General features: G+C 44.4%; 1 protein-coding gene across 7 annotated transcripts in view; it reads right to left on the minus strand.

Annotated features, from left to right (window-relative positions):
* atp8a2 (ATPase phospholipid transporting 8A2) overlaps window positions 1-16634 on the minus strand; it is a 51823-nt gene extending 35189 nt beyond the window's left edge. Inside the window, exons 1-20 of one of the 7 annotated variants that reach the window (XR_010094838.1) lie at window positions 16344-16634; window positions 14025-14132; window positions 9426-9603; window positions 5830-5929; window positions 5520-5618; window positions 5367-5412; window positions 5098-5138; window positions 3424-3497; window positions 2992-3061; window positions 2618-2745; window positions 2234-2345; window positions 1729-1897; window positions 1499-1626; window positions 1328-1405; window positions 1156-1244; window positions 896-940; window positions 617-692; window positions 337-525; window positions 215-264; window positions 65-134 (exon numbers count right to left, since the gene is read on the minus strand). Coding sequence is in view for 6 of the 7 variants with exons in the window: in XM_063483643.1 (XP_063339713.1) it covers window positions 65-134; window positions 215-264; window positions 337-525; window positions 617-692; window positions 896-940; window positions 1156-1244; window positions 1328-1405; window positions 1499-1626; window positions 1729-1897; window positions 2234-2345; window positions 2618-2745; window positions 2992-3061; window positions 3424-3497; window positions 5098-5138; window positions 5367-5412; window positions 5520-5618; window positions 5830-5929; window positions 9426-9603; window positions 14025-14132; window positions 16344-16386 (1893 nt within the window). In the remaining variant the exon portion in view is untranslated. Of the gene's footprint in view, window positions 1-64; window positions 135-214; window positions 265-336; window positions 526-616; window positions 693-895; window positions 941-1155; window positions 1245-1327; window positions 1406-1498; window positions 1627-1728; window positions 1898-2233; window positions 2346-2617; window positions 2746-2991; window positions 3062-3423; window positions 3498-5097; window positions 5139-5366; window positions 5413-5519; window positions 5619-5829; window positions 5930-9425; window positions 9604-13166; window positions 13318-14024; window positions 14133-16343 lie in introns of those variants that run through there. The other 6 variants (XM_063483643.1, XM_063483644.1, XM_063483645.1 and 3 more) reach the window with 6 other exon arrangements.
* Window positions 16635-16853: the final 219 nt, after the last annotated feature.

Below are 16853 nucleotides of genomic sequence, written 5' to 3' on the forward strand. Positions count from 1 at the left end.
TAAATTAAAACCATTACTTTACATTTATTAGCATCTGAATTTACTGATAATGGGATAAACATACCGCTCCTTTGCAGTACAGCCGGAGCTTCCCATTGGGTGTCCTGACCACCACAGACATCCGTTTACGGTTACTGTAAAGACAATTTAGTTTAGTCTCAACCCAAAGCAGTCTTATATCACTGGTTAAGAAAAACATCAACTTCAAGCTTACCTGGAAAACTCCAGCACATTCAGTAGCTCATAGCTCTTCTCTTCCCCCATCTGAAACCCACAAAAAAATGTCAGTTTCTGTCCAAAAAGTAGCTCCGACTCCAGAGACGGTTACACACTTACAGCTTCAATGATGACTGAATGTGGGGTCCTGGCAGTGAAGACAAAGCCCAGCCCTTTGGCTCCTTTGACCAGTGCTCCTTCGTCAGGGGACGAGGCCTGGTAGATGATCTGGTCGTCCTCCCTCTCTGGAACCACCGTGTGGCACACCGCCATCATCGTCAAGAACTCGCAGATCTGAGGTGATGTAGGCTGAACGCCCGCGAGCAAACAGAGTGAACGTGGTTATTAGCAACAGCCTCCAAGACAGCTGGCTTCAAAGAAAGAAAGAGAAAAGCCTCACATGGTCCTTCTCGATGTTCTGAATCAGAGTTGGGTCGTCAAACTCTGTGGAGTTGTGGCTGCTGGATGGCAGATTACTAAAAGACAAAAAAAAAGAATCCAAATTTATTTTATTTATTTTGTGTGTGTGTGTGTGTTGGGGTGTGGGGTCTTTGCAGGCTACAAGACATAATTTTCTGATAAAAGCATGTAAACATTTAGGAAAGAGTGCAACGCAGAAAATGAAGAAAAGAATACTAAAAAGGGAAAGGCTGATGTTGAGGGGGAGGTGGTCACTAACCTGAAGTCGTCCATTGAACGCTCACAGTCAAGATCAGGGAAGTGGCTGCAGTAATGAATGCGGTGGAAATGCAAAAGGAATTAGTTTGAAATCAGTTGATGAATTTGATTAGTTCATCTAATTAAGCATGCACGAGATTAATCAACTGAGCAGCAGCTAATGCTGATTAAGTTCATCTAACACAGGCCGATAAGGAAATATCAGTAAGACGATCTGAGAGAAAAAGAGGTGAGACTTTATTTACAGATGCGATAACTGACCCATACGTTATCCCGGCTATGGTACACTTCTTAAAGTGCATGATGTTACAGGTCAGAGTTCCAGTCTTGTCGGAAAACAGATACTTGACCTAGAAAAAGACAGACGGTGAGTAACGAGAACAAAAGCAGGATGTTTTATAGCAGCTCATTACGAAGAGGGCGAGGAACCGACCTGGCCCAGTTCCTCATTAAGATTAGACGTTCGCGCCATGGCTGGCGTGTCCGTTTCCGTGTAGTACATCTCCACATCCTGAGGACAAGAGCAAAAACACACTCGAAGTAAGTGTGTAATCGACCAGTTGTAGTTTATAAGCACACATTAAAAATGATGCACGGGTCATACCCAGTTAATGAAGAGAGCCTGTGTGAACTTCACCACCTCCAGAGTGACCAGCAGGCTGATGGGGATCAGGTTATTGTACAGGATGATGAACGTCAGTAGGTTATATGCAAAGTTCAGGGAGATGTCGCCTGAAGTCGCAGACAAAATTCCTTCATGTAATAACTCAGATTTACACAAACACGCCATTAATATAATGAGACTTAAGCAATCTTGACGTGTTATGGTCTCACCGGCCCGGGACAGGTACCAGCAGGCTTCGTCTGTGTGTTCTCTGTTCCAGATGGCTGCGCCCACAGAGCTGACCAGTGCCATGACCAGCAGGATGCCAAACAGAACCAGGATCTGCATGTTGGTCACCCGCTCCACATTAGAGCGCTTCAGTGGCGCCTTGGTGGAGTTCTAGGAGTTGGAAAGGCTTTTGTTAGGAGCTACGTTTTACTCAATTAATTATTGTGCACAAACAGTAACAGAAATGCATAATTCAGACGACTGATTTTCATCCATTTTTAGCAGAATGCACAAGCAATCCAAAGACTGTAGCTGAAGATTAGTTACTCAATGTCTGGATGCAGTCCCGGTTAAGAATGTGTCACGGTTAACTGAAAGCTCTAAACTCGCCCAGGCAGGGATGACGAAGAGATCCTAATTAATAAACAGTTTGAAATTTGGCTTCAAATGCCGGATTTTTCATGCTTATTCACAGTTTACTGACTTAGAACACGGCAGAGGATTTACCTGCATCAGTTTGGAGTCATGGCCAGTGTAGACAACAATTCCCACAACCCATTGCGTGTTCCTGAGCTGGGCACCACGCAGCAGCACCTGGTCTGGACCCAGAGGGACTGGACTGAATGAAAGAGAGGTTTTTAGCCCCAAATCAGGTAAATAAATGTAGATTTCTGCAGCTTATACAATTAATTTTTCTACTTTTAAGTTGCTTCTCAATTTTTACTTCCTAATTGTTTTTTTAATCCACAAAAAATGCGAATCGCTGCATGTCTTCCGTGAGGAACCAGTGCTGCGCAAGTTTAAAACAAAACAGATTTTAGCACCTAATTCTGACAGAGCATTTGCTAGAGCTCAAACCTAAGTGGCGAGGAAAAAAAATGTGTCTCTCACTTCTGGTTTTCCAGCCGTAGTGTGCCAGTGAAGTCATACAGGTGTCTGTTGGGGCCTTCGCACTCCAGACGACCGGACAGTGCCATCAAATCCTCCAGGGTCTGAAACCCGGCTGTGAGTGGGAGACCCTGGAAAGCAAAGGCATGACAAGTAAAGTCAAGGAGCGCTTACTGAGGCAACAGTTTAACCAGGCAAAATATGACAAAGCAACTGCACTACTGGACTTTGTACAAAATTCTTAAGCTAAAATTACAAATTTGCTTTGTTTTTGCCTTTAATCAGTCGATTTTCAAGTCATCCTTTGGGGCAAAATGAGGGACATTTGAAGAGATGTCACATCCACGAGACGTACGAACAACAGACAGACAACCCACCTGTCTGATCTTCAGGTTGGTTTCTCCGTCCAGGTTAGAGGTCTCAATGTAACACATGGCCTGTGGTTCACTGCAGAGAAGAAGGCAGGTTTGGATTAAAAACACTATAAAGATTAAAAAAAAAACAATGTACAGAAAATCATAAATTGTTATTTCTGAACATTAAACATTTCCTGCAAAGATTTGTAAATAGAAAAGTAATTATAATATTTTAAATTTAAAGTTGATAAATAATAAGCAAAATATTTAGGAAGTAATTAAGGTAAAAATGACTGATTATTATTTTTATCTATTTAACAAAAATAATAAATTAACCACAAATAAAAATAAACATTAGCAGCAGCCCTTAAAAGCAGCTTAACAGATGTTTAGAATATATTAATGAGGTACATGCAGCATGCTCACACAGACAGAGAGACACAGGACTCTGACCTGGAGGACACTATAACCATGTCAGCTGGGAGGTGCTGGCCATTAGTCACCTTCACTATATCTCCTACTGCCACCTTGTGGCCAGGACGCAGCAGTGCAACAGCATGAGGCAGGGAAGAAGAGGGGTGTTGAGGCAGAGGGTAACAGAGAACAGGAGGGGTAAGAGATGAAGACAGAGAGGAAACAATGGGCAGGTTAATATGTGACCAGCAGAGGATGCAGCCAAATAAAAAAAAGAAGAGTTTGAAGTTTTATGCGATTCATGAACAAGACAGAAGAAAAGAGAAGGAACACTTTTGTCTTGTGAAGTGTTCCAGGAAATTCTGCAGCTGATTTAAAAGTATATATACACATTACAATTCCTAAAGAAAGTCCTCGTGTAGCTGAGACGTTTCCCCAAATGACCCAATTCCAAAAAAAGGAATGCATGATAACTTCAGAGAACCAAGGTCAGAGCAAAGCATGTGGAGCTGACTTTATCATTGTAGACAGTCATGCTAAAACACTGCCAGTTTGCTACATCAGGCACTGCAGAAACTACACAAGTGTTTCAGGCTGTCGGTTCCCCTCGGATCAGCGGCCGGAAACTTGTTTTCCAAGTACACAGGAAGGGGGGAGGTAAGCTTCACTTCAAGAAATGTGACAATCTTGGGTAGGATGTAAACTGTGACAGTGCCAATTCTTACACAATCAAAAAAAACTACTATACTGATCCTGCATCTTATTATAATCATGTATGAAGGGCAAGGGCGACTTTTTTAAAGAATCCCTCGGACTTTAATTAATAGAAAGAAAAGCAAAAACTCTTCCAAAAACAGATTTTAGGATCTAGCGAACCCAAAATTGCTGAAAAGTTATTTAGCCGCAGACATTAATGAGTTTGAAGGGCAACTGAATCAAATTCCTGCACCTGTCGTGTCACTGTGAAACAATGGGGCTTAATTTCTGCTGTAGACGTCTGTCATCCGCATAACGAGGGCTCAAATTTGATTTGACTTGACCTGTTGGAGAAAGACTGTGCACAGCTGGAATCAGTTAATGGGCATGTCCGCTAAGAACATTCACAACCCTGCAGAAATGACAAAAAAGACTGGAAGGAAAAAGCTTTGTGTGAGCAGGTTATACACTCACTCGGTTCAATGAACTGCAAACCACCGGAGAAAATGCAACTATTCGACAAAAAAGATGTGCCTGTTTGAAATACTGGACAAATTAATCCCCTGAAGAACAATTAGATGCGCTTGTTATCTGATCATAAAACATGACTACTAATTGGACAAGCATGTTTTGCCTGTCAAGAATCCAAAGTACACATACGACAGTCTATTGAACAAATAAAGGACAGGTGTGGGAAAAGGTGGAATAAGTCCACATTAAAAGCCATCTCTTAGCTCTAAAGGGCATAATCAGATGTACTAACTGTTATTTTTTATCATCTCATGAGGGTTACTGCTCTTGCTTTGAAGTATTTCATTCCGAAGTGTTCACTTTTTGTTTCTTTTGCATGCTTTTCTACAATTTACCTAAAATACACTCAGTACAGTAAGAGAGTTTCTTATACTTCTTTCAACATTATTTGACATCGCTCGTGGCAATGAAACAGACTAATCGGTGTTGTGAAACAGCAAGAAGAGAGATAAGTCAGAGCACGAGAGTCGAAGAATGTGACGATACCTGTTTCCAGATAAATGTCTGCCAGGCTCCGCTCCGCAGCACTGAGAGACAAGGACAACACAGCCATCAGTCAGCCTATAGAGCAGCTCTCATGCAGTATTCATAGCCACTAAACTTTTGTCTGGGGCACGGCGGCCTGCGCTATAATGACTGATAGACAACAGCCATTCACCCTGACATGAAAGGAAAACAAAGCCCACGCAAATACACACACACACGAGCACTCTCATGAAAAACAGAAAGCCCATTAACAAGCACACGCGTGATACCTGTTGTCTTCTTCTTGTTGACCGTGTTGTCTGCTTTGTGCCTTTTCTGTGGCGAGATGATGATGACGATTAAGTTAGCCCCACAATGCATCACTTTTCCACTTTATGAATGAGTTAAAAGCTGGCTTCTACCCACGCTATGATGATACTCACATAGTCCTCTATGATCTCTTTGATCCCGGCCACTGTGAGAATGAAGATAAGCGGGACGAGCGTGGTGTAGCGACCGGTCGGTGACACATCAGGGATTTGCTAATGAAGGAGAAAGAGAGAAATTGATGCTGATAGAGCTGATCGCAAAGAGAAGAAATGCCATTTCATAACACTGTATTTCCCTTAAAGGTGGGCTTTTGCACACTCTGACATGGGATGCGGAGGACGGAGCATCTAAAGGCTGGGCTGAGTGCAGAAATCAAACAAACAGTTCGCTGAGCAAACAGCGCCGGCAGCTGCTGGGGTTTACCTGCATGAGTGCGATGAACAGGAAGAAGGCATTGGCAGCACGTCTGATCTGCTCGTACAGAAAGCGGGGCAGAAAGGTGAGAATCCCATACTTTGTGGTGCTGTAGAAGAAGACAGTGAGAACAAAAGAAAGACAAAAAGAGAAAGAGAGATTAGATGTTGTTTACGTTCAAAGAGATGCCGGAAAAGTCAGGTAAAGCTTTAGCAACGGTGGGACTTCATGCATAAATTGTGAGCTAATGATTTTTTTTTTCCTCACTCGGGGAATGCTTGAGTAGCATTACCTTAAAGGCTGAATAACAAAGAAGTCATTTGGGTTTTAATATTGCAGCACTTGAAAATCTCTTACAAACACTAAATTGTGCTCAGAGAGTGCAAAACAGAGCCATTACGTCCTGCAAACACACAACCCTCTCTATAAATAGGCCAAGACTTTTAATCCAACACTAAATTTAGACCCCAAAATATCCCAAAACAGCGCAAAGAAGCCTTGGCAACCTTTTTGTCAGTCATCTGTATTGATCAGACAGCTGTATCGATTAGCGTTGTTATAGCCAGGAGCTACAGTAAGAGCTTTTAGATGAGCTAAAAATAAGAAGTCAGCCTTCAAGTCAAGGCCTGCCTTGTTTTCGTTTTGTTTTCTTTTTTCCCCCGTGCAGCCTGAGTGAACAGTAAGAGCCTCCGCTTCCGACTGCATAATGGACAGTGTGCGTTAGCGTGCGTGAGTGCATAGATTGCATGCAGCAAATGGCAAAACACACTCCTCTATCACAGTTCAGAATCTCCTTGGAGATGAACCCAAAACTGCTTTCGCCATCTGCCTTACACTCAGACACAGAGCGATAAAGGCCGGGATGTTACACACAAACGAAAAAACAAAAAGACAGAAGCCCAACAGATGCTTTTCAGTCACACTGTTACACACTGTCCTCCGGGTACAGCCACACTAATGCATTTTTGTGTAACTTTTGTAGTGTTTTGCAACTTCTAAAACACCCAAAAGGGTAGTAGAGACATTTGGAAATCCTGTTTATCCAGTTTTAACTTAAACAAAATTAAAACTGCGTCTTAGTTTGGACAGAAATGGAGACTTTTTGGATGCATGCTATGATGCAAACACCTACAGTCGCTTTTTAATTGGATTCTATCCATCACCATAATTAAGTCAAAACATATCTAGCTAAGCCCACATGTGATCCTTTTCATGTGGGTACTCCTTTTTCCACTGCCCTACAATCCTTTGGCGATGGATAACGCCCCCCAGTACCTCTCTTAAAAATGTCGCCATACTTGCTTTGCAATTACTTTTTTTCCCCTGCTGCCATGACAACCATATTGACACTTTCAGTAACAGTACCACCTGATGGTCGATCCAAGTAAAGAAGTCTTGTTGGCACTCTAGTTCTTCTCCTGCAGTTTTGTGTACAAGCAACCAACTGTCTGCTTTCTGTTTTCACTGTGACTCACATGCCCAGTGTACGTGACTGTTTCTGAACCTGCGCTAAAACAACTTTGATTTTATAATATGAAAACCTATTTGTGTGACATATTCAGAACTTGAGTCTGACCCAGATGCTCTGGTTACGTCAGAGTCAATGAAGCTACACCGATGATCGAGCAGATAAGGTAGCCTCAATCTAACCACAGACAAGTGATACTGGATGCCACAAAGAGCAAGACCCCGGCTTCCAGTGCTTTAGCTAAAAAAAAAGGAAAAAAAAGAGAGAAAACAGCCCAAAACTTCTGCTGGTGTTATTTTTTTTATAGCATAAATGTCCAACTTGCTGGTGGGGTTAACAGCTGTCAGCTGCAGGGGTGATGCTCTCCTGCAGTTGTGTGGCTTTGACATGTTTTTATAAAAAACAGACTGAGTTCTTCATGCATTAAGAACTGGGCTGAGGTCGGAGAAGAGTCATTGATATAATGGGAAGAACATGAGTTATGAACATGGTACTTTGTGCTTAATGGCAATGCGCTATGAAAACAACAACACCTACATTTAAAAAAAAGGAAGTGATGGATCTGGGAAATTGGAGAAGAGGTGAGTTGAGTATACAGATAAAAGCTGCAAGGCTTTAATCTCCGCCCCCGTAAAAAAAAATCAATAGTGCTATTGAACTTTTAAAACACAAACTGAAGATTTACAGGAACACGGAGACATCAAAGGCCATGCCTCTGGAGCCAGAGTGCTCCCGCCTCTCCAATCACCATGCAGTGGGGGCAACACGCCATGCATGATCCAATCAGAGGAGCAAGGGAGCAACCACCTTAATCTTCTTTGTAGAGCTGAATTAGGCTCTTTTTAAAAGTGGAACTGAATCTCCCGACAATGACGGCAAGCCCACTGAATGCTCGCTGCGCAGCGTCGAGCCTTTCGCTCACAGACCGCGAACCCTGGTCTCCTCATGGCACTGGCCTCAGTTACAACATGCAAACAGCAACAAGAGCCAAATTTCACTGGCGTCTGCCTGAATCAGACTTGACTGAGTTTCTATTTATTACTACAGCTGAGCCCGTAAAGTATTCTAATGACAGCTGGGACAATAAGAGATTGATAAAAGAGACTCTTTGTCGCAGCACATGCTGTTTGGCTCGGCCCGTGAACCTTACTTACAACAGATTATTACATATGTTGGCTGCAGAAGCACCGGGGACCACCAAAACACGCCAGCACATTAGGTGAATCTTTGTAGTCCCCACAGCTACGATCTTTGACTGAGTCATGAGAGATAAGAGTGGACAGCTTTGATCCTCAGTGAAATCCAATCAACACAAGCACAGTAGACACTGTGACAACAGTGGAACAGAAAAAGAAACCTTCTTCTAAATTTTCTTTCTAACACGTAACTTTATTTTGCTTAACATCCAAAATTATTCATGAGGACATATACTGATTAAATCTTTTTCCACTGAGATCCTCCTGCGTCCTATAGGCAGTGGACATATGTTCAGCCTTTAGACTGCTGCAGAGATACAAACAAGCTTTTTAATAGGTGAGTTATTAAACTGGCTTGTCAATAGACGTCCACCCCTAATAGTATTCTAAAAAAGTAAAACATTCAGTGTGATTTCATCAAAACTAAAACAAAGAGAGCTATTACAAGAGGACAATAAACTAAGTCTCACTGGTCCAAAGACTACTCTGCAGAAGAAGAGAGGGGACTTCACCCTGACAATGTTGGTCTAAAGCCCCTGTGAGCAAATGGTGTCCTTTAGTACGACACCAGATATCTACACTTTGGTGTGTGCTTTGACTTGAAATGGTACATGCAAAAAAAATGTAGGGTACTAAAGATGGGTCAGCAATAATAAGATAATGAGTGCAAACAAACAATTAAAAATCTGCACAAAAGTCAGTCTGACCGACTTTTGAGGTGTGCAACGGTCTAAAGTGCTTTTTTTTTACAGCAACAAAAAAAAGTCTTTAATTATTTTGGGTAAAATCCTCCTGCCTCTCTCTCTCTCTCTCTGCTGACAGCTCATCAGGAAGGACAGTCCTCTATTCCTCTATATATAAAAAAAAAGCAGTGCGTAAAACCACAGGGCACGCAAGGCATGCTTTGTAGCAAAAGTTAAAAGCTCGGGAGTGACGCCTACCTGACATGGTTGTCGCAGAACTTGGTATTCTGAGGCCGGTTGAGGAGCACCGTCCGCGCCGAGGCGTCTACGGGATCCGCATGGGAAGTGGTCCCGGACATCTCATCATCTGCCTTGCGGTAACCGGCGGACGAGCAAGCAGGTCCTGCACCGTTGGATTGATGGGAGAGAGGCGAGGCTGAGTGAGTGCCAGAGAGAATGAGAGGCAGAGAGAGAGAGAGAGAGAGAGAAAGAGAGATAGGGAGGGAAAGGGGAGAGAGAGCGAGCGAGAGAGACAGAGACAGAGACTGGAGACGTGGTTTAGGTTCAAAAGCGAGGGCGACTAATTAGTACTAGAGGCTACTGTATGCTGATGTATGCTGAAGCCGGCGGGGTTGATTCAATGACGTTTCCCGTTATAAACACCCCCCTCTTGTCTTTCAGGTACCGTCAATGCACACACGCGCGTTTCCCGACGCCCACGGGACCCCCCGCGTATAATGGATGTGCTGAGGGATGCACAATGGCGAACAAACACACCGGGTCGGTTTGGTTTTTTGTTGTTTTTTTTTTTTAAATCAGCACTTCAACTTGCTCAAATGTAAAACTGAGAAACCTCCTCGCGCATCGCGACCATCATTAAGCACAAATTATCCAAAAAAAGAAAAAAAAAAGTGGCAGAGTAGGATGCACCACGCTTTTCCTCCTGCAGACTCGCTGCTTCCCCGCCCGCCCTCCCGGCTTTGTCGTCTCCAACCATTTTAAAGCGTCGTGATCTCCGCTCATTCACCCCCGCATGAGCTCCGGGAGCCGGGCAGTTTTTCATCATCAAGCGTGCGCATTAACGCGGAGCAAGTGCGGTTCTGTGGAGCCGTTAGGGGAGTGACGGACACGCAAACAGGTCGGGACGCCACAGTTTACTCAGCTGGAACAACGGCGAACCTGGGCGAGGACAGATGCAGCAGCACGCCCGTCCTCCCTCTGCCCTCCTTCGGCTCTGCTGAGCAGGAAACTCCCGGCCCCGGTGCTGAAAGATACTGGCCCGAGAAGCTCCGCCGCCGTGTCATCTGGCCACCTGCCGCCTCTTGAAGCCTTTATCAGTCTCTTTTTTGGACGATCTCCTCCCTCCGGTGTGGTATCGAGCCGCTCGCTGTTACCAGCTCAGACAAGGAGAGGAAGCCATATGGAGCTCCTTCAGTGCTGCGGAGGGGCAAAGCCGGGGTTTCGTCTTTAAAGGGCCAGAAGCCTGATATCGCCTTAAGGTCTAGTGGCACTTTACCAGATGGGTCAAATAACATCCGTGAAGCTGGAGCTATCCATCAGATCACTTCGTGTTGCTTCCCTCCACTGTGATGCCTCTGCAACAGCAGCAACAGTCACTTCCTGCAGGTTGTATAGATTGTATAGTCGTTTGTGTTTCTGCATGTCCAAAATTGCAATGTATAATAGGCCAAATGTACGCACTCGTGTCATTGTAATACTATTCCCAAAAAGCTGCTGCAAATATAACGCATAATGAAATCATATGCATCACAAAGCTCTGAGTTTGTTGGGATCTGTGTACTCTCTGTCAGTGAATCTGTACGTGAAAACAACAGCAGGCTAATTGCAAGATTGAATTTCCACAGTCCTGAAACTCTATTTCTGCAGCACTACCGAACCCCAACGATAGACGAGTCATCTTCTCCCCTCATCAATAACCAAACAGTTTAATACTATTATATTCCACTCAAGCTTGCGGCTCTAAAGTAAACAATAAACTGTAAAATTACCCAGAAGTAAGTGAGCCAGGCTTACTCGATCAAATCTGTTGGCCCATCAGACTTTTTCCACTGAAAGAGACATCAGATTACGTGTGCTTACAGGAAACGGCTACACCTATTTAATAGTTTACCAGGGAGTTATGTGAACCCAACGTATTTCCGTGGTATTATATTTGTGAGTTTTTCGTGTTTTCTGCTTTTTACCTCAAAACTGCTCAACATTTCAAGAGTTTACGCACTCCAACCGCTCCACACAAGCCCGCGACGTGTCCGCACATGACACAGAGGAAGGGTCAAAGTCTAACCAAGCCCACAGAAAATGAACAGCCTCTTATCTCTATATCTCCATTAGCTATTACCTCTGGACCACACGGAGATTTAAGTCCCAATCACAGCTCAGCTCTCCACAGTGCAAACTGCAACAAGGTCAACTGAGATAGTAAAGAGCTGCGAGGAAGTGATCAAGGAACATTCAAAGGTAAAGGTAATAAACGGCAATGTATGCCAACTATAATGCCATCAAGCACCTCTGATGTTCTCAGCCTTTTTTTGGTCATTTCTATACGGGCAGACATTTTTATTGAACAAACCTCATCCTTCCACTTCACTTTTTAAAACCCCTGTAGACACCTTTCCAAGGAGATCAATAATGGCTTTTTCAGCAACCCACTTGAGCTATAATTCATTTCTGAGGAGATTAATGCCTCAGTAACTCATCTCTGATGGAGCAGAAATGCCACCACCTCCGTAACTCATTACCGAACAGGCCAGCGATGACTCAGCAGCAAACCCCATTCAGAGAGCAGCCAGGTCAATTACACGTGAAGCGCCCAAGACAGACACACAGGTAGCACAGGTCTGATGACCTGCAGCCACAACAGGTAAGACTAGACTGATCCCAATTCAATTAACACGCTGATCTCTTACTCTGCTTGCAGGATGCTACTAGCTACCCATTCTGTTGGTGAGTCTTAAACAAAAACACGTCTCCTTTCCTCAAAGCAATCATACCCTCTGAGGAAAACGTACATCCATTATGCAACCATGCTTGATAATCTTTTACGCACCTCTCTGCTGAGAATACATGTGTCATGAGAAGGCGATTAAGCCAAACACATTTAGCACAGCTAGCAGGCAAAATGTGACGTTTCAGCATTTGCAAATGGCCTCAGATGGGAAAACAAAGCATATTACTTATCATAAGCTTCATAATATCTTAATACACAGTGTTAATTTGTTGTGGGTTTGTGTTGAACCCAATCTGATCTGGCCGCGTGCCAAAATTTCACAGTTTAAAAAGCTGGCCAGGCTATAAATAATGCATAGATGCGAGCTGCATAATTCATCAACATTTTCCAGTATGGCAGAGCATATTTCACCAGACACTCCGCCCCGGTGCTGCGCCCCAGCTTTCACTCAAGTCCGCCACTGTCAAGCGGTGTCCCTCACTGCCTGTCAGAATAGGGTTTGAAATGGCACGAATGTAGCTTCAGAGATGCTTGGGCATTTAATCCAATCATGCCTGGTGCAGACACAATTCTCAGCTCAGAAATGAAATTAGCCAAAAAGATAATAGCTACTAATTAACAGCAGTTATAGCAGAATACAATTATCCTCGGTTGGCGAAGAGCTTCCACTCCAAACAAGCCACACTTGGGGCAGATCCTCTGGCTCATTCGATGTTTTCATTATCTGAAAAACTATCTGAATGTACAATGCAAATGAAAGTACTCTATTTTTGTGTTTGGTATCCTTGCGTCAAAAAATGGCAGGAAAGTGTCTGAGCTCATCCCTTAACAGCAAAACCTCCATTTGTCATCCTCTACAGCAAGAAGGCCTGTCAAAGTGTTCTTGAGCTAAACACCAACTCCCCCCTCCCCATTTAACGTTAATGAAGTTCGGCAACAAAAAAAAAAACACCCCAAAAACCCCACATCTTTGCCTACATGCTTTGAATCCAGCCAACAATAAAGTGGCGGTGTAGTCAGGAAAGCATTACCGACAGAGCGCCGTCTGCCTAGGCGACCCCTGCGTCCCATGGCTGTCGATGCTCTCTTAGGTGTCCTGCACGCCCTATCTGCAGGTCTCGGGAGACCTGGCGTCTATCATTCCCAGTGGGTCCATTGGCCACTCTGACAGAGTAGGAAGTAAGGCGAGCAAGCCTCTTACGGCCCAAGTGAGCAAGCGTGATAATCCCCTCTGTGTCTGCTCTGCAACTTCACCTGCTGCTCATCCATAACCTAATAATCCCACAGGTGCGATTGCAACACGCTCATACACCTTAAACTAATGTATGCAAATGCACACACACACACTGATACTGCATTATGGACACACACACACACAAACAGGTGAAAGTAAATCTTTTAAAGCCAGAAAACATAAAAAGGACCCATCAACATGCAGCTACTCCCATGCCCCTCTCTATACCCAGAGTCGTACCTACATGCATGCAGCAGTGTTCTTGTACATGCTCTGTTCAGGCAGAGTTCTATGCGTGCATGTGCTGAGTTCTACAGCATGCAGATGCACTTGCTTAAAAACCCCATATAGCTTTGTCTTCACCAGCATGAACTGCTACAGGTATGCCACCAATATCTACGAGCACATGCAGTGAGAGGGTCCTGTTCAGCATTCATCGCACTCCAGGCCCCAAGGAGCTACAGATGATCAGCCCACAACAGTGATAACGTGTCATAACCTTTTCTGCAAAGACCCTGAGATTCTAATGTGAGTAAATGTTGTAGCTCTTGAGGGCCGGGGGTTGAGACACGCCTGCCCCTAGCTGTTGGCACATGCACCTTGGGACTCCGGACACAGATGGAGGCATCATCCAGTCTAATTCGAGCAAACTCACTTTTGTCAAACCTGTCTGCGAGGCGGGCACGCATGGTAGCACCGGCGCCCTGGCCTGGGTCCTGCAGCTCAGGAGACTCCTGCCTAATGGTGGTCAACACTAACTGCTCTGTGGACGCCAAGAGAGAGAGGCCGCGGCGAGAGAAGACAACACACACAAGACAACAAGTCAGTACACACAGACTGTACCTCACACAGCACATCCATGTGTCAGTGACTACCCAGATGATTTGTTTGTTATGTGCCTTTCACAGGAAGCATCAACAGCTGAGATGAGACTCATGCCAGCATATGATGGATGTAAGCCTGAACAGCTGCTCAGAAATCGCTTTGACCAAACCCCTCATAGCTTGCCCAGGAGTGCCTCCTCCTGGCTACTTCATGTAAATGCCTTGTTTCAGCAGCTTACTGGGCCTCCCTGTTATCTCCTAAATGGTATCTTAGGTAGCTTGGCAGCCATGACAACCAGTCATTATCTTCCCTAAACAGATGTATTGTTGACAGTTGGCTGAGCTGCATGACTCACATCAAGAAAAGCACATCAACACTAGTAGAAAATGTGGCCTTACACTGATATTCAAATGGAGCAGAATGCTTTTACTCAGCATTCACTACCGCACACATGCTTTATATTTCTAAGGCTCCTCTTAAATACAAACAGTTAAAACTATAACTCTCTTTGCAAATGTGTGTAAATAAATGTGACAGACTGGCAGCTGCAGACGTCATTGCCAGGCATGTGGCAGCTCGCTAATTGGAGCAAAGAATCAAGCGGTCATGCTTCAAGAGATTACAGTAAAAGCACCGTGAGGAACCCAGGCGGAAACATGCAGACGTTGACTAGACTACCATCCTGTGCTTAAAGTATAAAAGCTTTAAAGCAACTTTTAGACCCCACGAAACCAAAAAGAGCTGCAGGATTATATCTGAAAATCACAGTGTAAATAAGGTAACAAATTCATCATGAGACCACCTGATATTCAGTTTAAAACATATTTATATATACAAATAATAAATGGGTGGGAGGGATCTACAAAACAGGAACAATGTCACTTTCTTAACCATTTGACCTTCTGCTTGTAAAAAGTGGAAATGCATTTTTTTTAAACAACAAATAAATATGTGGAACTTCTGGCCTGATAGTATGGCCCAGTTGGCGCTTACAATTTACCCTGCTTTCTATTTCTGGAAGCTGCAAGAGGCATGCATCCACACTCACACACAGATACACACACAACAGCAGAGCAGCCTGACAATATGTGCCGGTCACTATAAAAAGCCACTGGATGAGGCGAACACGTGCTCTTCTTTTCCAGGACAATCCAATCCAGTGTCTGCTTGCCATGTGCGAAATCATCTGATGCAGCAGGTTGTTTCAGCATCCTCACCTTCTGGCCAGCTTGTTAGCTGATGAGGACATTTTCCAGCTAAAGACTGAGACAGTGCAGGTTCTTGCATGAACGGGAGTTCAATGCGTCCTGTTGCATGAGGCAGATTCACGCGTGAGCAACAGACTGAAACATCCCTTTATTCAACACAAGCGTGTGAAGCACTTTAAAACTGAACACGCTGTGGATGTGGATGTGGATGCCCTTAAGGGTGAGGTAAAGGTGAGATAAGGAGTGCGCTTTAGAGAATCACGTGGTATTTAAGTCGGCGAGGTAATAGGCTGTTCTTGGACCGATCTGCAGGCGCTTGGTGTAAACATTTGTCACCTTATATTGCTAATATTTCGCTTTCAATCACAGCAAAAGCAGGTTAATACATTGTCTTTTTTTCTGAGAGTCAATCGCGGACACTATGATGCAGCACAGGAGGAACACAAATCTGTTACAGAATAATTATATAACACCATAACAAGGCCATAGGTCATATTTACACAAGGCAGTCAATATTTATTGATAAGGTCACACATTTAACCCGTGGAAGATAAATACTATTGAGGTCATCAGAAATTCCATCACTTGGCTCCTCCATAATGATGCCAGGCTATTCTAAATGAGACCTGAAGCAGACTGCATGCACCTGCAGTCTGCTTGCCCTTTGCATTCCCATCCGGTGCCAAGAAATGAACGAGGCTGGAGGATAAACACCGGCATGTCCCTCCGTGTGGATGCCGCAGTCCCGAATAAAACGGTTCCCTGTTATTATGCCAAGCACATATCAAATACGCACGATTTTCTACACAGGCCGCTGTATGCAGAAAAAAGGACAGGCCCGTTAGTGGGATTCACTTCACAGTGATGTGTGACAGCAGAAAGCGGCGGGCGGAACCCGGGTCGTGCAAAGATTAAATAACACATTTCTTCGTGCTGCTTACCTCCCTCGCTGTGGATCTTCTTGGCTCTCCGGTTGAAATACATCTTGCGAGCGGTGAACGAGAGTCGGTGCGGCTAGAACGAGGAGGCCGGAGCGGTGTCATGCTCACGGCTCACGGAGAGGGGAGCAGGGGAGCGACGCTCTGCATGGGCCCGGGCTGCGGTCGCCGCTGCCGCCGATGCTGCTGCTGCTTCTCAGTGATCATTATTTCTCGGTCAACCGCGGAGATGTGTTGTAGAGGGCAGCCTACTCCAGCGTCGCGTCAGACTAGACACAATAGGTGCTTCCGGTCAGTGTTTTCAAAATAAAATTACGTTAGACTAGAATAAACTGGATTCATGACATCTGCCGGTCCGCTTAAGTTTGCGGTTAAACGGTGACCTGCCTCTGCTTTCGGTGCACTCAATCCAGTTTTATTTATGAAGCATATTTAAACCTACAAAGTCCTGTATAGGAGAAAAACGGGTTATTTAACCCTATAACTCTATTCTGATTCTGTAAAGACGAGTGT

Source organism: Pelmatolapia mariae, linkage group LG9 (genome assembly GCF_036321145.2).
Source record: "Pelmatolapia mariae isolate MD_Pm_ZW linkage group LG9, Pm_UMD_F_2, whole genome shotgun sequence".
In the NCBI taxonomy this organism is placed as follows: domain Eukaryota; kingdom Metazoa; phylum Chordata; class Actinopteri; order Cichliformes; family Cichlidae; genus Pelmatolapia; species Pelmatolapia mariae.